This window comes from Acinonyx jubatus, chromosome D1 (genome assembly GCF_027475565.1).
Source record: "Acinonyx jubatus isolate Ajub_Pintada_27869175 chromosome D1, VMU_Ajub_asm_v1.0, whole genome shotgun sequence".
Lineage (NCBI taxonomy): Eukaryota > Metazoa > Chordata > Mammalia > Carnivora > Felidae > Acinonyx > Acinonyx jubatus.
Genome location: NC_069390.1, coordinates 33,107,906 through 33,133,972, shown reverse-complemented (window position 1 = coordinate 33,133,972; position 26,067 = coordinate 33,107,906). Strand labels below are relative to the sequence as shown.

General features: G+C 37.1%; 1 protein-coding gene across 2 annotated transcripts in view; it reads left to right on the top strand.

The window, feature by feature from the left end:
* Positions 1 to 20,696, top strand: part of BBOX1 (gamma-butyrobetaine hydroxylase 1) — a 58,254-nt gene extending 37,558 nt beyond the window's left edge. For both annotated transcript variants that reach the window (XM_027072966.2, XM_015066888.3), the window contains 4 exons: positions 4,755 to 4,860; positions 10,080 to 10,276; positions 17,608 to 17,774; positions 20,147 to 20,696. In XM_027072966.2, coding sequence (XP_026928767.1) covers positions 4,755 to 4,860; positions 10,080 to 10,276; positions 17,608 to 17,774; positions 20,147 to 20,307 — 631 coding nt within the window. In that variant the 3' untranslated portion in view covers positions 20,308 to 20,696. The remainder of the gene's footprint in view (positions 1 to 4,754; positions 4,861 to 10,079; positions 10,277 to 17,607; positions 17,775 to 20,146) is intronic.
* The last annotated feature ends 5,371 nt before the right edge of the window (positions 20,697 to 26,067 follow it).

The window sequence follows — 26,067 nt, the reverse complement described above, 5'->3', positions numbered from 1 at the left end:
TTTCTAGGATTTTTCCAGACTTATGCTATAACTATTATGAGAATGTTTTATGATTGGAATTGGCAAGCTCCTTTCCTGGGATTTATCATTACGTGCGCCTATAGACTTTTAGGCTACACATCCCATACCGTGCCTAAGACACTTTAAGACGAAAAATGTTTATCATCCTCTGCCAGTTAGCACAGAAGGCTGGAGAACTGCTTTGATGATGCCAAGTCACAGGCCCCATCCCTGTTCTACAGCCAGTTAATGTCAAACAAAGAAAAGATCTGTTCCCTGGCTAATGCGTTCACCTTGAATCTCAGCCAGCTCTTGGCTGCATGAATTTCAGTTAGTTTACCCCTGATCATAGGAGAAAACAGAAAAGGGAATGTAGGTGAATCAATGCAAAACCATCAACACTCTTGAAAAGAAAATCTAAATATAGTCATTTCCTACTCACAATATCAAAAGCATCATCTTCTTAGAAGATATTATATATTCTACAATTTGATAAAACTCCTTTTTTAGCATCCTTAAGTCCTTTACTACATGTTGATTATTCTTGGAATGCTGATGGTGACAAGAGCCAGAATCTATATTAGGTATGGGTCATAGAGTGACATGAATTCATAGAGAACATGTATTTCCTGGCTGTAGTCACTACAGTATAATGGATTGTCTGACTCATATTTGAAATGAATTGCAGCAGGCTATATATACTCCTCTTCTTTCACTGGGTCTCTTTCCAGCTTATGGCCACATATAGATGGTACTTTAAACTTTGCTGAAAGATTTACCAGCCTTTCCATTTTAAATTTTAATGGAAAAAATTTAAAAAAAAAAACAACATGGAGCCAAATAGCTAGTTTCATCCTCAATCCCAGAACTTGGGGAAGAAATCCTACCTTTCACTTCAGATTCCTCTTTCTAAAACACATCTCCCAGAAATTCACATTTCTTCTTTTCTTCTAGGTCTTCTGGAGCACCCCCCAAAGCATTATCCCTGCCATGATATTCTCCTGGCCCCCAATATCCTAACCTCTTTACCTTGCTTTATTTTCTTCATAGCACTCATCTCTGTTACTGCATTTGGTAATTACTTGTTTATTTGTCTCTCTTACTCCCTGTTTCCTGCTATATCTCTAATGCTAAAACTATGCCTGGAATAGAGTAGTTGTTCAACATATATTTATTGAAAAATGATTTGATAAATGTGAACATAAATTAGTAAATAGACATTATAACAGCAATAAAATGATGTGCATATATAGTGACACAATTTTCACACCAGCTTTGGCTTATTTTAAAATACAGCTTGCTTCTAATTACACATGGCCTCAATCTTCCAAAGGAAAAGCCTTACAAAATCTGAATATTGGTTTATTTTCTGGCCACAGAGTTGCAAGTAATCCTTAGTTCTTTTACTAACTTTCTTTTTAACTTTTAAGCCAAGCTATTTTTTTTTGTACTGGAGGTAAAATTGACATAACATAAAATTAACAATTTTAAAGTTAATTGACACAGTCCTGTGTCATTTAGTACATTGACAATGTTGTGAAGCCATTACCTCTATCTAGTTTTAATATATTTTCAACAATAGTATTATTTTCAAAAAAAACTAATTATTCATCTTGGAGTGAGAGAAAACTAATCCATCACATTATAAAATGGTAAATAAAGTGAAGGAATCAAGTATTTATCTCATTATCGCTAAGTAAGCTATTACATAGAGTAACCAAATACTAGATGAAGGAAAGTAGATAGATCTTTTTAAGAGTATTCCAACTGATAAATAAAAAAGAAATTATTAATTTGGTATTTCACTATTTGAGACCCCCAATAACTTTAGTGGATCTAGCTACTGAGCATAAGTGTGTACAAACATCACAAAAAGAAAGACATCTCAAAATTCTGTACCTTGGAATAAAAGAGCACAATGTCATCTGTAGTTTTGCAAAAGAGAGAAAGTAGAGTTTGCCCAAGCCTCTGCACTTAATTGCCAATTTTCTAGAAACACAGAGGACAGGGAAACATGTTGAACTACACCATGATATGCAATCAGCAAAGACAAGATTGTGAGGAACTCTATAGGTCAAGTTCCCAAGTTCTTCAAACAATAAATTTTAAGAACAGGCTGGAGGGGAAACCTGATTAAGAGACTTGAAAGACTTAACAATTGTTGTTAATGGGAAATATTAAACATAGTGTCTGAGGGTGCATATGCAAGGGTAAAAATATACAGAAATGTAAAGAAATGATAAATACAGAAGTTATGGATGTAGTTACTTTGAAGAAGAGAGAGGAGAGATTCTGGTTGGGATAGGACATATAAGCTTAAAGTTATATTTCCTGATCTGAGTAATAGTTATCCGAGTGTAATTAAAAATTTATTAAATAAAATAAAATAAAATAAAAATTAATTATGTTCCCTGTAGATCAGGAACAAGAGAAGAGTGCTGTTTTTCACCACTGCTATTCAATATTGTACTGGAAGTTTGGGGCAGGACAGTTAGGCAAGAAATAGAAATAAAGGTATACAAATGAGAAAGGAATAAGTATATTTATCTCTCTTCACAGATAGCATGATCCGATATATAGAAAACCCCATAGAATATGCATGCATATGTGCACACACATACACACACACACACACACACAAAGCTATTAGAGGTATTTAATGAATTCAGCAAGGTTTCAGAATATAAGACCAATACACAGAAATCAGTTGTGTTTACATACACTAGCAGTGAACAATCTGAGAAAGAAATTAAAAAAAAAATTTCATTTACAATAACATCCAGAATAAAATACCTAGGAATCATTTTAACCAAGGAGGTGGAAGACTTGTAAAATGAAAGCTACAAAACACTGAAGGAAATTTAAAAAGACCTAATAAACTGAAAGACATCCCACATTCATGGATTGGAAGACAAAATATTAAGATGTGATTATTACCAAGGTAATCTACAGATTCAGTGTAATGCTTACCAAAATTCCAGTAGCCTTCTTGTAGAAATGGAAAAGCAATGTTCAAATTCATATGAAATTGCAAGGGGCTCTGAATAGCCAAAACAATCCTAAAAAAACAAGAACAAAGTTGGAGGATTCATACTTCCTGATTTCAAAACTTACTACCAATCAAAAAAAAAACAATAAAAAACAAACAAACAAACAAAACTTACTACAAACCTACAGTAATCAAAATATTGTGGTGCTGAAATAAGAATAGACATATAGACTAATGGAACAGAACTGAGAGTCCAGAAGTAAGCCCACACATCCATGGTTAATTGATTTTTAACAAAGATGCTGAACCCTTTTAATGAGGAAAGAACAGTCCCTTCAAAAAATGGTGCTGAGACAACAGTATATGCACATGCAGAAGAATGAAGTTGGCCCCTTTCCTCACACATCATACAAAAATTAACTCAAAGAGATCAAGGACCTAGATATAAAACCATAAAATTCATTGAAGAAAACTTAGGATAAATCTTCATGACCTTGGATTGGGAAATGGATTCTTAGAAACAACACCAAAAACACAACAACAAAAATAGATGAATTGGTCTTCATCAAAATTTAAAACTTTTGAGCATCAAATATCATTTCTAAGAAAATAAAAAGACAATCTATAGAAGGGGTAAAAATAGTTGTAAATCATGTCTGTTAAGGGTCTCTAGTATCCAGGCTATATAAAGTACTCGTACAAATTTAAAAAAAAAACAAAAACAAAACACAACACTCAATTTAAAAATGGGCAAAGGACTTGAACAAGCATTTCTCCAAAGTAAATATACAAACAGCCAACAAGCACATGAAAAGATGCTCAACATCATTAACCATTAGAAAATACACATCAAAACTATGAAATACTACTTTACACCCACTGAGATGGTTAAAAATAACAACAGAAGCAGCAAGAACAACAACAAAAACTAGAAAATGACAAGTGTTGATGAGGATGTGAAGAAATTGCAACCCTCACATACTGCTAGTGGGAAAGTAAAGTGGTCCAACCACTATGGAAAATAGTTTGGCAGCTCCCCAAAAACTTAAAGATAGATTTATGATATGGTGTTTGCCAGTGACTGAGAGAAGGACAGAATGGAAAGAAAATTTGTAACGGGTAAGAGGTTTCAATGTGGAGTTATGGAAATGTTTTGAAACTAGATAAACACAAGTAAGGGTTACCAATATTGTGAAATGTCCTAAGGGCCACTGAATTGTCCACTTTAATAGTTTATTTTGGGGTAGCTGCATGACTCAGTTGAGGATCTGACTCTTGATTTCAGCTCAGGTCATGATCTCACAGTTCATGGTATTAAGCCCCACTCCAGGCTCTGTGATGACAGCACGGACATTCTCTCTCTCCATCTCTCTCTGCCCCCTCCCCTGCTCACTCAATCTCTCAAAATAAACTTAAAAAAAACCACATAAAATGGTTCATTTTATGTTCTGTGAATTTCACTTTAATAAATGCTTTTTAAATGCATTTAGCTATTAAAAAACATAACCTACAATAAACTCTGTGGGACAGACTAATGTGTAAATGTATTTTTCTTCGGAGAAGGGAAAAGAAGGGAGGAGATGCATATTCTGAAATGGTTACTTTGGACAAGGAAAGGTCGAGCTCTCTTCCTGGCTCACATCATTATGGTAATTATTTCATAAAATGAAAAGTTTCCATTTCCCCTATGTATCCAGTTCATTCTAACACATTTCCTCTGGCTTGGTGACAGCCTGCTTAAACATATGTTTCTTGTATTTTACAGACATACTTGGCAAGTGCAAGACAAAATTGACGCAAACAATGTGGCTTACACAACCGGGAAGCTAAGCTTTCACACTGATTATCCAGCCCTCCATCATCCACCTGGGGTAAGGTGAGCCTCAACATATTTTCCACAAGGCAGGCCAAGGACCAATATCCTTCTATATTTTGAGTCCACAAGTCCATATATTTCACTAACTAATCTATCTTATGTAGATCTTCAAGCACAATCGAAACAAAATGTCTATACCTAAATCTTGAATAGCCTAACATTCCCAAGGGAGAGAAGATTTTCATGTATTTAAAAAAAATTTCTTTGTTTCTTTCTGGAAATAATTATTGGCACATTTTGCTTTGCCTAGACAAATTTTATGATAGCAGTGCATCTTGAGGTCTTTTTGCATATTTACTGTTCCCAAGAGACTTAAAAGAGAAAATAAAACCAGGGAATAAAATTGAGGGTTTTCCCATAAAGTCACATGGCCATCATTTGTATCAGTTAACGATTGCTGCATAAAAACCACTTCATAATTTAATGGCTTAAAAGAATAGCCATTTACTTAGCACATGTTTTTATAATTCAGGCTATGTCCAGCTGGACAGTTCTGCTGTTGGGCTGGCTAAGAACTGGTTGACCTGTGTGGAAAACCTAAGGTGTCTGGCCTCTGCTCTACTTAATCTGCTATCCACCAGCAGGCTAGCCCAGGCTTATGCAAATTTTCAGAGAGCAAGCCAAAACATGAAGGCCTCTTGAGATCTACATTAGTCATCAGTGCAATGTCACCTCTGCCATGTTTTATTAATCTAAAGAAATCATAAGTTTAGCCTACCTTCAAAAGGTGAGGAAGTAAACCCCACCTTTTATGAGCTGCAAATACTCACTACAAAGGGGTGGGAATGCAAGGAGCAGAATAACCATGGCTGTACAGTAAAACCTTGGATCGCAAGTAACTTGTTCTGCAACTGTTCTGCAAGATGAGCAAAGATTTCTAATAAATTTTAACTTGATAAACAAGCATGTCTTGCAATATGAGTAGTACGTGATGCCAAATGTCACATGACCACAAGTGAGCCAATGGTTCTTAAAATTCGCTTTGATATACAAGTGCGTTGGATTACAAGCATGTTTCTGGAATGAATTATGCTCGCAAACCAAGGTTTTACTGTATTTGGAAACCATCTACTCTCCCATGTATCGGATTGCTCCTCAAGGAGGGAGATGCTTAGCATGGAGCCACAAACCCTCCAGGACAATTTCTGGAAGGATGCTCTGCCACTGCGTTTTTACAAAATTGCCATTCTACTAAACCAGCAACATATTTACAAAAGCATCATTTTGTTAAACCAAGAAATAAATGGCCAGAACGATACCTTTGAAAGATATCTTGTTCCTATTTTTATAGCTAAATGAGATTAAATGAAATCTCCACACAGAAATCTGTATCTTCAAAGGTAAGCAGAACTGGACATTTTGAGCAATTCTCTAGCCAGTGAAGGCAAAATGGGCCAAAATCAAAATTAATCTGTTTTTCTTCATCATGTTAACTGAACAAGTTTTCTCCGTGCCCTAGTTAACCCATTTTCCTCGCCAGTGTTAACTAAGCTAGTTTTAGTATTTAATTTCACATGTTTTAAATTATTTTGTTGACTGTAGAACACCACATGATTTTTTTGGACAAAATGATGACAGTGACAGGAGTCCTATAGTCACCTTTTGGGTGGAGATGAGGGGCCAGTGAAGACACACAATGTGATTTGTTCTAAATGTTTCCCAGAGATTGGCTAAAACTTGGGATTAAAAGCCAAACTAATCAGCTCAGTTCATCAACCAAAGACAGGTTGGAGAAGTTGGATGCAATAAAAAAGATTACACTAGAAAACTAAAGATTCTATTTTAATTTTTAAATTATCTGCTAGTTTTTATGAGTTCAGGTTTTATTGCTGGGTTACAATTGAAAGCCTAAGGAAAGTCATTACATAATCACATTTTTAAGTGATTTACAAATATTCTTGAAGTATAATATAATGCTTGACATTTTCATAGCATTTTATACTTTTTCAAAGTATTTTTACTTATATTATTTTGATCCCTCCTAACATTCTGTAAGGGAGACGATTATGCCTTTTTATGTTGGAATAATGAAATGAGGGTGAAATGACACACAGCAAGGTTAAATGCTTTCACAGGGTGACATCTGACTAATAGAACACTTGAAACTTAATCCAGGCCTCTGTATAGTTTTTCAACACACCATGCTGGTCTTGAGTTGGACTTTCTAATTACCATAATTGGTATAATGTGATGAGCATAGGCTTTGTCATACATTAAAAACTCGTCAAATACAGGAACTGAATCTTACACTTTTCTGTATCTTGAGATTAACCCAGCACCTTTCATGTAACAGAGACTTCATAGATATGCTATAAAGAGGCAGAGAAACACCGCAGAGTTGTACCTGTCTCTGTCAGCAAGTGAAACATCCAAGGATAAAAGACCTGACAGAAGATTTTCAAATGAAAGATGATTCCTAAAATGTCTAGATTGTAGTACGGGAACAATTAGATTGTAGGCACCTGTTTGTGCTATTGTTCAAGTTTCCATTTTGAATCATTCAGGGGTCTCTGTACTAAAGTTTGAGGTTTTTTATGACATATAGAATAAGTCGCTTTTCTTTTCAGTGCAGATGAAATGATCTGAATAGTAAGTTACCTGTTGAAAGTGGAGTTTCATCAATTTGGATCATGTGGGGCAGAGATAAGGAGACACATCTTTAATGAAACGGATGTTCCTTTGCTCACTGTCTTTGGCCAAAAGTCACATGCTGCCATAAAGTAACATTTAGAAAGAAAATGTTTTTGGTCCTGAGTGACTTACATGAAATAAAATTGGATTTTATACACATCAGGCACCTATTTACCTTTTGAATTAGCCATGGAAGTATTGTCTGGCAGCATCAGTCATCTTTTTTCTTTCTTAAGATTGCATCTATGTAAAAGACATCGGTTGATCTGTTTTAAAGATTTATATTTGAAATATTCTGTGACTTCATTATGGCAAAATCTAAGAGGATTGAAAGAACACTGATTCTCTCAAAGAGAGAGGTCTGTCATTATTTTGCCTTTTTAGAGTTTGGTAGACTTGAGGTTGGTGTCTTCATTTCTCCCTCGTTAATCATGCTGCTTGACCCTTCATAGCCTGGTGATGAAATGGTTTTCTAAGATGACTTGGTCAGCTTATGTACATACTTTTTCAAGCCTACAAATTGGCATCAATTTAAAGGCAGAACCATTATTAATTTAGACTAGTGCTCCCCTAACATCAGAAAAAAGGGCATTGTCAACCTGAAATGGGAATTTAAGTTTACAAAGCACATACATACACACACCACACAATACTGAATTATTAAGAGTCCTGTAAAGGGATTTCCCCTTTTATAGGAAAGGACTTGCTTTATGAAGATTTTGAAGCAAATAGATCAAGGTTTGAATGTCAGTGTTACCAGGTAGTAGCTACGTTCTTACTAGCTGCCCAGCTTTTTCACTTCTGGGTGTCAGTTTCTTCAACCATAAAATGGAGATGAAAGTATCAAATTCTAAGGACTGTTGTAAGGAATTGATAAACGTACAACTATAATTTGAGAACAAGTATGTATAAGATTTAAAATAGTGAGAAGATCTGTGCCTTTTGGGGAAAGAAAGCAGGATTTGTGTTCTGGATCTGCACTATCCCATACAATAGTCACCAGCCATATGTGATCATTTAAATTTTAATTTAAATTAAGATGAAATAAAATTTAAAATGCAGTTTCCTCAGTCACACTGATCACATTTCAAGTGCACAACAGCCATGTGGGACTGGAGTCTACTGTATTGGGCAGTGCAGAAAGAATATTTCCATCACTGCAGAAAGTTTGAATGGATAGCCCCGTTCTAGACCATCTATGGAAATAACCAAGCCAAATGGATATTTTTCCCACTCATGCTTTTCCTGGTCTTGATGTTTGATCATATTTGCCTCTTTCTTTCTACAAGAACTGTCGGACTTGATTTTTACTTTTATTTAAATTAGAATGAAGTTTTCACAGCTAAATAGTGTTCGTTTCTTTTAGCAGAAAAGCTGAGTCTAAATTAGGTATTCAAAATCACTCACACATGCTAACTTACCAAAAGGAGTCATATAAACTTCATTCAAAAAATGATATTTTAAAATTTTACTATTTTTTGCTTTTCAAAATAAATAATGTCAAACATTTCTCCCTAAATCTTAGTAAAAATAACTATCGTTTTGTTTTCTTATTCCCAGTGTTTCTTGGGGTTATTCATTCTCATAGCCCCACCTAACCTCCATTCCCTTTGTATCCTTATACCTGAACTGTCTCATTAAATTCTTAAGGAGTTACTTTCTCACTAACTCCCCCCTTTAAAAAATTTATCCTATGTGCACCCCCAGACTAATATTCTTCAACTCAGTCTTGGCTACCTTACATCCATATTCACAAGCCTTTAACCATTCCCCTCTGTACCCAAGAGAAAGCCCAATATTCTTCATCTGACATTCAAGATGCCATGATGAGGGCTTCGGTTACCTTTTCAACTGGGTCTATTCTTTTCAGTCGTGACATTCTTTTCAGTCATGACCCCCTATTGCAGGCAAACATTTTGATGTCCCGTTCAGCGTGCATTTTTTCATATCATGATCACTGCATGTGATTTGCTTTCTCCATTCTGCTCTAGCTATCCAAAATCTTTTCAAAATTTTCTTTAATGTTTATTTTATTTTTGAGAGAGAGAGAGACAGAGCGCAAGCAGGGGAGGAGCAGAGAGAGAGGGAGAAACAGTCTGAAGCAAGCTCCAGGCTCTGAGCTGTCAGCATAGAGCCCAACATGGGGCTTGAACCCACAAACTGTGAGATCCTGACCTGAGCGGAAGTCAGGAGCCCAACCGACTGAGCCACCCAGGCGCCCCTCTAACTGTCCAAAATCTTATCCAGCCTCCTTTTCCCAGTTTAAATCCCACCACCTCTGTAAAGCCAATATGACGTACATAAATATTCCAATATGAAGTGTTCACTCCCTGTAGCCATTATGATCTGTGCCTTTTGTTTACAAACGAAAATTATTATGCCTGTGTTCATGTCTCAAGCTGAAACAATGTTTGAACTATAGGGTGTTGATTAAAAGCAACTTTTTCTCTCCAATCCCTTTGCCTGCTGACACAAAAGAGATTTAAAAGTTTTGTTGACTTTATTCGTATCTGTCTGAATCTTTAACAGTGTCAAAAAGTGTGTTTATCATTTTAAAAGACATTTCTCTATTTCTTTTCACAGGTTCAGCTTCTGCACTGCATAAAACAAACAGTCACGGGGGGTGATTCAGAAATTGTAGATGGGTTTAATGTATGCCGAAAGCTCAAGGAAAAAAATCCTCGAGCATTCCAGATTTTGTCTTCCACTTTCGTGGACTTTACAGACATTGGAGTGGATTACTGTGATTTCTCTGTACAATCCAAACACAAGATTATAGAGTAAGTACTATTTATACATTTCTCATAGCAGTTAAACAGCTGACTGCAAAAACTTCATTAACCTAAATGTAAAGCTTAAACAGAAGAGCTTTGATTAACTCCAGAGCTTTACTTTTTATTAACAGTTTAATCCAATTTTAGAGGGAAAAAGAAGAAAAAAGAATATTCTCATCATAAAAAAATCTTGATCAAATTCCATGAAATCTCTTGCTAATTATATAAGAGAAATAACTAAGACTATATACACTTGATTTTTAAAAACTTTTTTACATTTATTCATTTTGAGAGAGAGCAAGTGGGGGAGGGGCAGAGAGAGAGAGAGATTGAGAAAGAGAATCCCAAGCAGGCTCTGCACTGTCAACACAGAGTCTGATGCGGGGCTCAAATGCATGAAATGTGAGACCATGACCTGAGCTGAAACCAAGTCAGATGCTTAACTGACTGAGCCACACAGGCGCCCCTACACTTGATTTTTTTATTTTAAATACAAGTTCTACAGAATTATAATCAGTTAGGATTGTACTAGTCAAAATCCTTTCAGCCAGAAGGGAAAGAATATAACTCAAATTAGGTAAATCCATCATCATCTGATGTTAAACAACATCATCTGATATTGATCTCTTTTTTCTTCATCTTATAGCTATGCCGTCCTCTGTGTTGGCCTAATTTTCAAAGATGTCAATAGAAGCCCTACACTTTCATTGTTTTTAGAGCTGGTAATCACACACACAGAAAGTCCTCATTCCCCAATAGCTGTAACAAAACTAGACAACCCACTGCCCAATTTGTAATTAAGTCCATCCTTGAAGCGATTGCCATGGCCAGGAAATCAGAAAATTCCAACTGGCCATTCTGGGTTACGTGTTCATCTCTGGAGCAGAGTCAGTCTCACCTGAACCTCACGAGCTGATTAAAAAAAACCAGAAATGTCTGCCTAAATCAATGCCAACCAAAATCATATTTCCCTATATAGAAGATTTTGTTATTTTTTCATTTAACATTATTTCCTCATAATTTTTCCAAGGATTTACTTACAAAGGCCACAAATTTATCCTTTTATTCAAGAATTATCTTACCTTGTGTTTCTAAGAAAGGATTTATTTAATCAAATCTCAGTTCATGAATTTGGGGGTGTTTCCAATTTTAGAGTTGAGTCTGTGTTCTTCTTTTAGGAGAAACAGACAAATAATATGACAATTAAGTCACTGAATAATCAAATCCCCAATATCCTAACTCATCTCTCTTGTATAAACATGCGACCTTCATTTATTCATCCAACAAGTTTTTATTAAAGGCAGCCACTCTTCTTGGTAGTTGGGATACATCCGTGGACAAAACAAAGATTCCTGCCCTCATGTAGTTTCAAGTCTAATGGGGGAAGAGAAAATTAGAGATTTGAAAACAAACGAGTGAATTGCAATGATCATTAAAACATTTTTTAAGTACTTAAGAAAACAGGTGTAGTAGGGTAGAATAAGGGGAATCTGCAGAACCAAAGACTTAGGGATGATGGAACTTGCATTTAGTATGTGGTGAGGAAAAGCTTTACTGAGTAGGTGATAGTTGAGCAAAAACTTAGAGGAGTGAAGGAGTTTGCTCAGAAGGGGAGCAGTTTCCAGAAACAGCTAGAGCAAATGTCCTAAAGACCTTAAGAACACATCTGATGTGTTCAAGGGACAGCAAGGAGGCCCGCGTGGAGCAATGTTAAGAGAGGAGGTCAGATGGGAGCTAAGCTCATGTAGAGCCTTGTTATCCATTGTTTAAAAACATATTGCCTTTCCCTCTTAGTGAAATAGGGAGCTGCTGCAAGATTTTGACCAGAAGAGAGACACGTATACTTAGATAAATTTATGTTTATTTTGAATGGATCACCCTGGCTGCTGTGCTGAATACAGTGGAGAGGGGCAAAGGCAGGAACAGGAAGACCAGTCAGGAAGCTGCTGCAGGACAGCAGGCTGGAGGTGAGGGTAACTTGAACATGAGTGACCATATGGTGGTAGTGGCAGTGTGGAGAAGTGTCTGCTTGTGGATGTATTTTGCAGGTTGAAACAGCATATTTTCCTGACAGATTGGATGAAGGGTTTCAGAGAAAGACAGCCATCAAAAATAAATTGTAGTTCAGAATAACATTCTCTGAGTGGTCTGGTCATCACAGTGGGAAAGAGAAGAAATGACTGTTGGAGTCTTAGTTTTAACAGGTCGGTTTTAACTATTCAAAAATTGCCTTAAAAACCCATAACAGATTTCAGTTTTGTTGTGAATATAATTGCAGGCTAGAGAATGGAGGCAAAACAAACAAAAGAACAAATAACCCTTAGTAAGTAAGTGACATTAGTTGAGTGTATGTCATCTGAATCGCAATTTGGCTTTGTTGTTTTTTATAGTAAAATTCCAGAATTTGGCCATTTTCAAGGTCTTGGGGATATCCCTTGGGAACATCAAGTGAATAACATTAATCCACTTAAAAATGTATTTTTAACAACAGGAGGTGAAACAAATAGGGTTTTCAATTAATTGAGGAACTTTGTCTATGGAGTGTTTGGATTAATTTAATTTTCCTCACGGTTAAATTTTTAACTCTTTCGAGATGTATATGTTCTATCTAGTACAAAAAACATCTCGGAGGCTGCTGGCAGAGTTAGGTGCAAGGCAGTATAATAACAAATAAACAAATAAACTAGGAAAAAAATCATAAGGATCAGATTAAGCTACACCAGTGCATCCTAGTGATTACAAGTTCAGTCGCATGAACACCATTCCCACTCCTTGGCTTGTTAGTGCGGTGATCATGCTCTAGTGACTTAGACTTGCTAAGCTGTCTCTTTTCTGGTAAAAAGGGAGTAATTTTAATGCCTACCACACATAATCGAAGTGGGAATTATAGAGACAATGGATAGACTGCTTTATCACAGTGCCTGGCTCTGGAAAGGGCAGAATAAATTTTAGCTAGCCAAAATTCTAGAAAGTCCAATACATCTACTCATGATAGATTTCAGTTTCAGCTGTGAGTTTCTATAGACCAAAGTAAGGAGGGAACATAAACAATTCCCAAGATTCAACATAGTTCTAAGTGAGAAATAAATTGTTCTTGCAGATCCTAATAAAATGTGATGTGGTGGGCAATACCACAATGACTTGCCCACAACAAATTCAAAAAATCCTATCAACTATCACATCTCTCAATGAGACCGACTATTGCAACTAATGAGGAGTATTCATGGCACCACCTCTGAGTGCAGGAGATGATTCTCTGAGTCCTTTCACTGGGCTCTTTTATTGGCATCACTGATGACATTTTGCTTTTGCTGATCTGTAGTCGCCATGATGCTGGTTTACGTTTAAATGTTTACCTTTTACATATCGCTAGTCTATAGCCAGTTACTCCTCATCGATGGGGGCCTTTTACACTTCCTCAGCATGTAACCCTGAATTGGGACCTCCCTTTCATTCTGTGGTAGCATGCAGAATTTCCTGCTTACTGTGACATTTTAGGTTGATCTTCAAGATGTCAACCAATCATCTCCTCTAACATTGTTCAATCGTTAGAATAATGTCTTCTCTAGACTCATAATTAAGTTTGCTTTCTGTTTCCCCTCATGTCATTGCTAAAAATGCTAAATAATGAATTTGTGTCTTTTTTTAGACAGAGTAAACACCAGGCGAATGAAAAGAGACAGAGAGAAAGAGACAATATTGATTATTATTATCTATATATGTGAAATAAAGAAATGAAAGTGTAATACAATGGTCCATGGGGCATACAGTTCTGATTTTTCTTAAATTAATGGGTCACAAAATTCCTTTCACTGATAGGTGAGGATACACACATGGACTCTAAAAGGGAGAGCTCATTGCTAGCACAACCATTTCCATCAAGGAACTACAGTGTTAGTGAAAAAGAAACAGATCACCAGACTGGCTTGGGTGGAAGACGTCCAAGAAGGTTCAAAGTTGTGACATCCTTGTCAGTGACAGAGAGGATGGTACAAAGGGTGTTATCATTGTATGTACCAAGAATAAAACTGGGAGAGAGGAGGGAAAGAGGATCAGGGGCAATTCTCAAAGATAAGAATAAAAGACAAAATGTTCTCAGAAACTTTGAAAGGGTCTGAAACCTGCAATGTAAACTTGAACAGGGCAATTGAAAGGTCAAGAACTGCCCTTTGTGCCACTCAAACCTGGAGGTCTACAGTCTTCTGCTGATGGACCTTTTCCTTGATTCTCTGTTCATAAAGCTGCAACCTGCAAGCCACAGAATATTCTTTACCTGTGTGGAGAGGATGGGGGAAAGAAGAAGGTCTCTCCTTGCCTATTCAGTCATATTTGGGTTTTTTTTAATTTATTTATTTAAAAAAAAGTTTTTTAATGTTTATTCATTTTTGAGAGACAGAGAGAGCACATTAGTGGGGGAGGGGCAGAGAGGGAGGGAGACACAGATTCCGAAGCAGGCTCCAGGCTCTGAGCTGTCAGCACACAGCCCAACGCGGGGCTCGATCTCATGAACTGAACTGTGAGATCATGACCTGAGCTGTAGTAGGATGCCCAACTGACTGACCCACCCAGCACTCCTGTTTTTTAATCAGTATATGTAAATTCTCGTTTTAAGAGCCCAAGAGCCTTACTGAAAACCAATTCCTTTCTTTCACTTTTTTCCCCAGTGTGGGTCCAATAGGTAGTTTTCTATCACTATCAAAAAGCAAAGAGTTGAAGCTAATGACCCATTCTTAGAGTTTACCATTACAATTGCCTTTGGCTAAAAGGATTAAATATTAATCTGAGTCACAAAGCACAGGGACCCAGAGAGCTACAATTTGGATACTATAGGCAGTCACATTTTCCTCCTGTACCCTGATTTGTTGTTAACAGTTCACTCTGTGTGATTGGTCAGGTAAGTGTGATCTAGACCCCAAAGCAGTGTCACCAAGCCCTGGCACACATGCTAGTCTGTTTGGTTTGACCCATCAGGTCTGGGTCCCAGTCACATATAGGCTCATAGTACCACCTCCCGGGCTGGCCCAGGAACACCCCTCCATACTTGGCCACCTTCCTTGCCCACCTTCAGTTTTCATCCATCCTTCCTATTTCTATATAAACAAATGAGAGAGTTAGTCAATGCTTTAGGACTAGCTGAAAGTTCACCTTCCCAAAAAACTTAAAAAAAAAACCAAAAACTCTTCCTTTTGCTTCTGTGTCTAGACAATGCTTGTGTTGTGCCAATTCTAACCAGAATAGCTTAAATGCAGAAATAATGGTACCTATTCTTATAACAAAAGTAGTATTATCTTACATTGTCATGATCATGATCCATATTCTAAGGAAGGATAGAGTGATCACAATATACTATCTCCAAAATACTAAAAAGACCTTGGTACTGTCCCAAGACACTGAAAAAATATAGAGAGTAGCTTATGCAGTGAGTATTTATTAACTGCCTATTATGTCCAGGCTCACTGAGAATACAACACTAAATGAGTTAGAGTATTGGTCTTCTAGAAGCCTATATACTAAGATAAATAGTGTATAGAGAGATACAAAGAACATATCTTAGGCTAGATTCTTCTTTTCACTGTGTCTTAGTTTCCCTATCTATAAACTAAGGATGGAGGGGCGCCTGCGTGGCTTGGTCGGTTAAGCGTCCAACTTCGGCTCAGGTCATGATCTCACAGTCCATGAGTTCGAGCCCCGCGTCGGGCTCTGTGCTGACAGCTCAGAGCCTGGAGCCTGTTTCAGATTCTGTGTCTCCCTCTCTCTGCCCCTCCCCTGTTCATGCTCTGTCTCTCTCTGTCTCAAAAATAAATAAACATTAAAAATTTTTTTAAAAAAATAAAAAAATAAACTAAGGATGGAATTAGAACAGTGCATTTCAAACTTTTAGAAAATAGATTTTTCTTCCCAGTCATGCTTCAATAAAATCATACTTAAAAACCTTAAAGTGGTTGACCCATGAACTTGTAACATAAAAATATTCTAATACATAAAAGCTACTATTTTAAAGAATGAAGAATGAATTCATTTTCCTAAACATAAAAAAAAACAACTTTTTTAACTGGAATCTTTCAGTAACATTTATTTTAAATTAATTTGAAACATTCAGGCACTTATGTAGTAAGATTTCAAAAAACACCTGCTAAATGGATCTCCAAAATAAACAGATGCTCAACATCACTAATATTCAGGGAAATGCAAACCAGAACCACAGTGAGATGTTACGTCACACCTGTCAGAATGGCTAAAATCAAAAGCATAAGATACAATAAGTGTTGGTGAGGCTGTGGAGAAAAGGGAACCCTCATGCACTGTTGGTGGGAATGCAAACTGGTGCAGCCACTGTGGAAAACACCGTGGAGCTTCCTCAAAAAATTAAAAATAGAACTAACATATGATCCAGTAATTCCACTACTGAATATTTACCCAAAGAAATACAAAAACATTAATACACTGCATCCCAGTGTTTATTGCAGCATTACTTAAAATAGCCAAAATATGGAAGCAGCCCAGGTGTGATAAAGAGGTGATGTATGTGTGTATATATAACGGAGTATTTCTCAGCCATAAAAAAGAATGCTATCTTGCCATTTGCAACATAGATAGAGCTAGAGAGAGCACAATGCTAAGCAAAATAAGTCAGAGAAAGACAAATACTATCTGATTTCACTCCTATGTAGAATTTAAGAAACAAAACAAAGGGAAAAAAAAAAGAAAGACAAACCAAGAAACAGACTCTTGGCTATAAAGAACAAATTGCTATTACCAGAGGAGGGGTGAAATAAGTGAGGGGGTTTAAGAGCGTACATATTTTGAGGCACCTGCGTGGCTCAGTTGGTTAAGTGCCTGACTTTGTATCAGGTCATGATCTCACAGTTCATGAGTTCAAGTCCCACATTGGGCTTTGTACTAACGTGCAGAGCCTGCATGGGATTCTCTCTCCCTCTCTCTCTGACCCTCCCCTGCTTGTGCACACTCTCCCTCTCTCTTTCTCTCCCTCTCTCTCTCTCTCTCTCAGAGTGAATAAGTAAACTTAAAAAAAAAAAAAGAATACATGTATCTTGATGAGCACTATGTACAGAAATGTGGAATCACTATATCATACACCTGAAATTAATAGAACACTGTATAACTATACTGGATTTAAAATTAAAAGAAAAAAACTTGAATGAATAAACAGCAAATGACTATACTGTACCACAGATAACCTCAATACCTTCTGTACATGTTTCTGGATTCATTAATACTGTATTTCAGACACATCTCCCAAGACAAATTGACCCTCAGAAATGTAAATAAATACTTCATGGCTTATATATTTTAACTTTTTTCTCTTTAAAAAATAGATTAGATGATAAAGACCAAGTGATCCGCATCAACTTCAATAATGCAACCAGAGACACTGTATTTGATGTACCTGTTGAAAGAGTTCAGCCTTTTTATGCTGCTCTGAAGGAGTTTGTTGACCTCATGAACTGTAAAGAATACAAGGTTACTTTCAAGATGAATCCAGGTCAGTGAACACATTTTCTCAAACTCAACACAGGGATTTTCTTCAACCCTAACCATTTAGAGCAAGATCTAGAGCAGTTTCTCTCATATATGGCATGTGGAACACTTATAACAATCTTTGCGAGAAGCCAGCTGGATTAAATAGCAGACTCCTGGCCCCAACCACTGCTCTATTGCCTCTTCAGACTAAAAAATATTCTTTCCTTTTTCAAAATATTTATGTATTTTTGGGAGAGTGCAAGTGGGGGAGGGGCAGAGAGAGGGGGACAGAGGATCCCAAGCCGGCTTTGCACTGACAGGCTGACAGCAGGAAGCTGGATGTGGGGCTCAAACTCACGAAGCACGAGACCATGACCTAGGCCGAAGTCAGACATTCAACTGCCTGAGCCACCCAGGCGCCCCTAAAAATATTCATTTCTAGCAGACTCATAGGTAATCTTTAATCACACCAAAATTTAATAACCTCCAACCTAAAGAATAAATACATGAGAGAGAAGCTATAAACCAAATGAAATTTCACTTCTGATGTCAAGACTGATGACTTAGGTTTTCTATCCTGATAGCCCGTCAATACAAACTGAGTCTTAATTCTTCTATCCTGGAAAACAAATAAAATTATCCCTATGATTCTCTCTAAAGTAGAGGATTAATGTTTACTCATTTAGCTTATTTGCTCTGGCAGAGATAGTGCTACCTGAAATGAAGTGTACTTGAAGTAGTCCAGCCACAGACACCTGGGTGGCTCGGTCAGTTAAGCATCTGACTTCCGCTCAGGTCAGGATCTCACGGCTCCTGGGTTAGAGCTCTGTGCTGACAGCTCAGAGCCTGGAGCCTGCTTCGGATTCTGTGTCTCCCTCTCTCTCTGCCCCTCCCCTGCTCATGATCTGTCTCTCTCTGTCTCTCAAAAATAAATAAACTTTAAAACAATTTTTTTGAAGTAGTCCAGCTACTTGAAATAAAGGAATAGAGAGCATGGTGTTTGTTCTGGACCACCTTGACTCAGTGAAGTGATCTCAAACTTGAGGCTTTTGATACCTATCATAAAAAACAGAATTTCTCTCTGCTGTTGATTTGGCTGAGGGGAAGATTCTAATCATAATTAGCTTTTTAATTGATCTTTGGCATAATAAAGTAATATTGGAAACCTCTATAAATCCACTGATAGGCAGTCACAACAGGTTGATTTTAAGAGCAGTAACATATAAAATGGAAATATCATGAGAGAAAAATACCAAAAAATAGAAGTTGGAATTGAAGCTCTACCATTTAATGGCTGTGTAGTTTTAGGCAAATCCCTCAACTTCCTGGAGCCTCGGTTTTCTCAAATGAAAAGATGGAACTAACACCCTTTTCAGTATTTTTATGAGGCTTAGAAATAATGTACACAAAATACTAGGAGCATAGAAGACAGACCAAGTCACTATCCTTATAATTATCTGAAGCTGTTAAACTGGAAAGAAATATTTCTTTTTTTTTCCAATATATGAAATTTATTGTGAAATTGGTTTGGAAAGAAATATTTCTAAGTAAGAGCTAACTAACAACCACAAAGAGCAATTCAAAGTTTTACACAAAGATAATATTTTAGGGGCATCTGTGTGGCTCAGTCGGTTGAGTGTCTGACTCTTGATTTGGGCTCAGGTTCATGATCTCAGGGTCGTGGGATTGATGGAGCCCCTCATCTGGCTCTGTGCTGACGGTGCAGACCCTGCTTGGGATTCTTTGTCTCTGCCCCTCCCCCGGTCATGTGTGCATGTGCATGTGCACTCTCTCTCTCTCAAAATAAATAAACATTTTTTAAAGATAATATTTTAGGTAAAAATTATAAAAGTGTCTACAGAAGCCTGGACTATAAATGTCAAAAGGTCTAAAGCAGTTTGCATTCAATGATCTGATTGGGTGAAAAAATGAATGTACAATTTTCAGTCAGAGAAAGACAAATACCATATGATTTCACTTGTATGTGGAATTGAAGAAACAAAACAGAAGAACATAGGGGGAAAGAGAGAAGCAGACTCTCAACTAGAGAGAACAAAATGAGGGTTGCTGGAGGGGAGGTGGGTGGGGCACCAGGTTAAGTAGGTGATGCAGATTAAGGAGGGCACTTGTGATGAGCACCAGGTATTATATGGAAGTGATGAATCACTAAATTCTATTCCTGAAACCAATATTATGATATATGTTAACTTTTTCATTTTTATTTAAATAAAAACTTGAAACAAATAAAACAAACATCAAAAACAACAGGAAAAAAAGAAACATACTATTTCTTGATGTGAACAAAGTATCCATGTTATTTTGCATTTTATATTTTCTAGCTCTGCAAATCATTGAAACACATGATTATTCATATTGAAAAAATGTTTTGTCTAGGTGATGTGATTACTTTTGATAACTGGCGCTTACTTCATGGCCGACGTAGCTATGAAGCAGGAACTGAGATATCCCGCCATCTGGAAGGAGCTTATGCCGACTGGGATGTAGTAATGTCAAGGCTTCGTATCTTAAGGCAGTGTATCCAGAACACAAACTGAATCTCCTGTCTACAATTTCAGTAAGATTCCAATGAGTGTATTTTGTAAGATATGGCAAGGTTGTCTTCACAGACTATGATCTATGTCATTTACATATTAATTTCTTTCATGAACATGCCCTCTTTATCAGAAGGGTTTTCCTTTTCTCATAATCATATACAATGCCAACATTTTAGATGTTTTAGCAGTGTTTTTTCCTTTCCAAATAAAGTGTTTCTTCTGCTCTATTGCATATATGATCTAATTTCTTTTGCCTGTATATGAGAGGCTCCAGAATGCCTACAAATAGTTTTGTATCAAATAAAACTTTTTCAAATAAATCCCTTTTTAAATAAAGCTTTTGTTTCAAATAAAGCTTGTGTTTCAAATAAAACTTGTCTCAAATAAAACATGTTCCTGCTCTGTTTTCTGTACAGTCTCAATTTTCATGACTGCATGTGACTGTCCTTAGCATGATTGGGGTAAGGCTTCATATTTTTGAAGATCTGTTTTATTCACTTTTATTATAGATTTCTGTTATCCAGGTTTTCAGACCTCAACAACCTCTGATCCAAACATTTTCTTTAACAACTAAATTATGACACCAAACCCAAACATGTCAAATGAAGGGGAAATCTAGTCTGCCTATGTTTCTCTTGCCCTGAGTCAGCACTCCTAAGGATTGCCAGTATAGCTTACACCTGTCTGTGAATCAGTTCTCATTCCTTGCCTTCAACTAATAACTAGGAAAGGTCTAACTAAAGTGCATGCAACACTCATACACAGATACAGTGTCTGCTAATCTCGGGACAGCTTCCCCTGCTGGTCTTGCCTTCCTGTATGGTCACTCCTTGTCCCCAGTGGTGGAACACAGACGTCATGGCTAGCCATGGAAATGCCACTTATGTTGAGACCAGTCCTTTCCCTACTGCTGCTGAAAGGGGAGCCTCAGCACTACCATTTGCTGAAATCCTGGTAATACATAGATTTTTAGTCTATATTGTTGGGGACCTAACCAGGCTTCCTATTTGGAAAGTGTTAATGACTGTCAACACCATGGAACTCCACCTGTTGCATTAAGACCAAGTGAAAGAGGATACCTGGGTAGCTCAGTTGGTTGAGCATTGGACTTCAGATCAGGTCATGATCTCATGGTTCGTGAGTTTGAGCCCCACATCGGGCTCATTGCTGTCAGTGAGAGCCTGCTTCAGATCCTCTGTCTCCCTCTCTCTCTCTCTCTCTGCCCCTCCTCCACTCACATGCACATACTGTCTCCCCCCACCCCCCGTCTCTCCAAAATGAATAAACATTAGAAAAAAAAAAAAAAAGAACAAGTGAAAGTACTACTTCCATCCATGTGTTCCTTCTACTTCACACTCACAGGGTGTCCACGGCACTGGGAGGCTAGATCACAGGTGCTGTGAGCCCTTGTCACCACTCCCCACTGGTTCTCCAAACTCTGGTTTTGAGTCCACATCAACAGCCTAGACTCCGCTTTCCCTGACAACACTGCCTTTTTTCTGGGGCCTTCATTGTCCTTTCCTATCATGTGGTCTTGATCAGGGCTACAGTAATATATCACATATGATTAATGTCTTTGAACTTCAAAAGAAATGGGTTGGGTTTTCAATCCCATCTCTCTTAAGACACTCCTAGAATGAAAACAGTCGAGCTCAATAGAGCCATGGCCTGATTCTATGAATAATTCTAAATTATTCTAAAAATAATTTTCTGGAGTGACCCTGGCTTCATTCATTTACAGCATCTAAACCCTAGGTACTGCCAGGCTAATGTGATTTTTTTTAATGTTTGTTTGTTTGCTTGCTTGTTTATTTATTTTGAGAGAGAAAGAGAGAAGGGAGAGAGAGAATCCCAAACAGACTCCATGCTGTCAGTGCAGAACCAGACGCAGGGCTTTATCTCACGAACTGTGAGATCATGACCTGAGCGGAAATCAAGAGTCAGACGTTTAACCTACTGAGCCACCCAGGAGTCCCTAACATGACTTATTATACTTTAATTCATTCAGCTGATATTTATCACATACCTGCTATATATCATGCACTCTGCTAGATTTAGGACACAGAAGGACTTGAGATGTGACTGTTTATAGTCTGGTAGGGAAACAGATAAGGATATAGATGATGAAGTGCTATATTAACAGAATGGTTCATAGGAAGGCAACAGAGCCAGACTGGGTTGATTAATCAAAGCTTCAGTCTGAGTTAAATGGGTATTAATCATAGTTTTTCAGGCAAAAAAGGGAACATAACTCTCCAAGTCAAAGGGCAGAAGAGGCACAAAGAACTGAGAGTGAACAGAGTGCATGTATTGACTAAAAGTGAAAAATCATGGAATAGCAGTGGTGTAAATTCTGGGATTGGATGCCTAAGTTCAAACTATAATGATGACAATCAGTTAACTATGTGTATGTGAACAAATAATATCTTTCCTTAAACCCTAGTTTTTCTATCTACAAATGACACTAGTAACGGTTCTTGTCCCATTAACTTTTTATGAGGATTAAATGAAAATTCATGTAAAGTATTTTCCCAAACTTCTCAAATGATAAGTCAGCATGGTGTGTGTGTGTGTGTGTGTGTGTGTGTGTGTGTGTGTGTGTGTTTACCACATCTTTTCTGGCTTTTTAAGTTTTTATTGTAATTTCAGTTAACATATTAGTTATATTAGTTTCAGGTGTACAATACAGTGATTCAGCACTTCAATACATCACTCGCTGCTCATCACAACAAGTACCCTCTTTAATCCCCATCACCTATTCAACCCATCCGCCTGCCCACTTCCCCTATGGTATAGTTTGTTCTCTATGGTTAAGGGTCTGTTTCTTGATTTGTGTCTCTCTTTTTTCCTTTGATCATTTGTTTTGTTTCTTAAATTCCACATATGAATGAAATGATATGGTGTTTGTCTTTCTCTGACTGATGTATTTTGCTTAGCATTATACTCTCTAGCTCTATCTATGTCATTGCAACTGGCAAGATTTCACTCTTTTTTATGGCTGAATATATATATATATGTACATATATATATACACACATATATACATATATATATACACATATATATGTACATATATACATATATATATACATGTATATACACATATATATGTACATATGTATTATATATCACATCTTCTTTGTATACTTATACTACTTTGTATACTTAGGCTGTTTCCATACCTTGGCTATTGTAAATAATGCCATTTTAAACATAGAGGTGCACATATCCCTCTGAATTAGTATTCTTGTATTATTTAGGTAAATACCCAATAGTGCAATTGGTGGATCATAGAGTGGTTCTATTTTTAACTTTTTGAGGACCCTCCATACTGTTTTCCGCAGTGGCTGTATTAGTTTACATTCCCACCAACAGTGCACGAGGGTTCCTTTTCCTTTACAACCTTGCTGACACCTGCTATTTCTTGTGTTTTTGATTTTAGCCATTCTGGCAGATGTGAGGTGATATCCCATTGAGGTTTTGATTTGCATTTCCCTGATGGTAAGTGATGTTGAGCATCTTTTCATGTGTCTGTTAGCCATCTGTATGTCTTCTTTGGAGAAATGTCTGTTCGTGTCTTTTGCCTTTTTTTAAAAGTTGCATTATTTGGCTTTTGGGTGTTGAGTTTTGAGTTCTTCATATATTTTTAATACTAGCCCTTTATCAGATATGTCATTTGTAAATACCTTTTCCCATCCAGTAGGTTGCCTTTTAGTTTTGTTGATTGTTTCCTTCTCTATGAAAAAGCTTTTTATTTTGGTGTAGTCCCAATAGTTTATTTTTGCTTTTGTTTCTTTTGCCTCAGGGAACATATCTAGAAAGAAGTTGCTATGGCTGATGTCAAAGGAGTTACTATCTATGTCTTCTGTTAGGATTTTTATGGTTTCAGGTATCACATTTAGCCCTTTAATTTATTTTTAATTTATTTTTGTGTATGGTGTACAAAAATTATCCAGTTTATTTCTTTTGCATGTTGCTATCCAGTTTTTCCAACACCATTGTTGAAGAGACTGTCTTTTTCCCATTGCATAGTCTTTCCTGCTTTGTCAAAGATTAATTGACCATATAGTTGTGGGATTATTTCTGGGTCTTCTATTCTGTTCCATTGATCTATGTGTCTATTTTTGTGCCAGTACCATACTGTCTTGATCACTACAGCCTTGTAATATAACTTGCAGTCTGGAATTGCAATGCCTGCAGCTTTGCTTTTCTTTTTCAAGGTTGCTTTGGCCCTTTGGCCTTTAGTGATTCCATACAAATTTTAGAGTTGTTTGTTCTAGTTCTGTGAATGTGTGTGTGTGTGTTAATATAACTTCCTAGACTCCTTCCTTAAATATCATAATTCAGCGGGTCTTGGATAAGGCCCAGGAACTGTTAGTTTTATCAAGGATCCTGGGTGATATGCCTCATCAGAGAAGTTTGAGAAATACTGATGTAAAGCATTTAGCATAGTTTCTAACTGAAAGTAAGTATTCAACAGATGGTAACTATTATTAGTTAAAATAACAGAGGCTGTAGAAGAAGAGCATAGGTTAGGGTAAGAAGAGATATATGAAGCTGGATGCAGGGACAGGACCAAGTCATGAAATGTTGAAATGTATGTTGCAATAAAGATCTGATATTTTATCTTGAAACCAGTGAGGAGCCATTTAAAGGTTTTTAAGCAATAAAGTGCCTTTATCAAATTTTGATTAGTTAAAGATCCATTTGGCTCCATTGTGGAGGGAATTGTAAATGAGCAAGACTAGAGGCCATAAATCCACTTATGAGGTTGTAAATCTACTTACTGCAAGAAGCCGGATGAGAAATTAGAAAGGATTGAATGAGAATTCTTGGAAGAGGGACAAGGAGAGGAGAGATATTAAGAAGCCAAATCTAGAAGACTGAGGAACTTTATGTGCCGTGGGATGCTTCAAGGAGGGAGATGTCTAGGATGTCTCCTGGGTTGCTACTTGGGAGAGATACATTAACAGTGATTCCAAGTACAAGGAGAGAAAAACCACAACAGCAGAAGCAAGCTTGTGGGCAAGAAAACAAATCCAGTTTTGAACGGACTGAATTTGAATTGCCCCTGAGTTAGTCCACTTGGCAGCTGAATGTATATATACACACACAGCTCAGGATAGACCCTGGGATTGGAGCGCTCCACTTGGAAAGTATATAGATGGTGGATGAAATCATCACTTGTTTTCCCGGAGACATTTAGCGATTGTGACCAAGGTCACAAGCCTCATGGTAGAATGATAAGCTAATGATACTGGCCTAGTTTGTGGAATCAGTTACACTCCAAACATAAAGAATCTGCAGTGGCTTCTATTCAAACTCAGCTAGACCTCTTACATATCATATGTTGTTGCTAGAAGACAGCATTCCAAGGCAGCACCCCATGGCCTAGATGTTTCCTTCTCTGTCAAAAATCGTTTCTACCCTGGAAAGGAAGGACAGAAGGATTGGATACGGTTGCAACAATTTCTGAAGTGTTATATAGGATATGACATATTATGGGCTACGGCAGCTGGTGCCGACTAAGGATGATTGGGTTTCCTGGATATAATAGTCTAAAGATTTGACTTTCCCCCAAACTCATAATAGATCTGAGGTAACTTGGATTGGAATTTACCCGTATTTGGCAGTGGGGATTCTTACTTTCTGTTCCATTGCTCTGATTTGACTTGGAGAATATTAGCTGCTTGGCTGGTTAATCGGAATAAGTTCACAGATCACTAGAATGACAGGTCACAAAGTATCTTCACTGGTCTC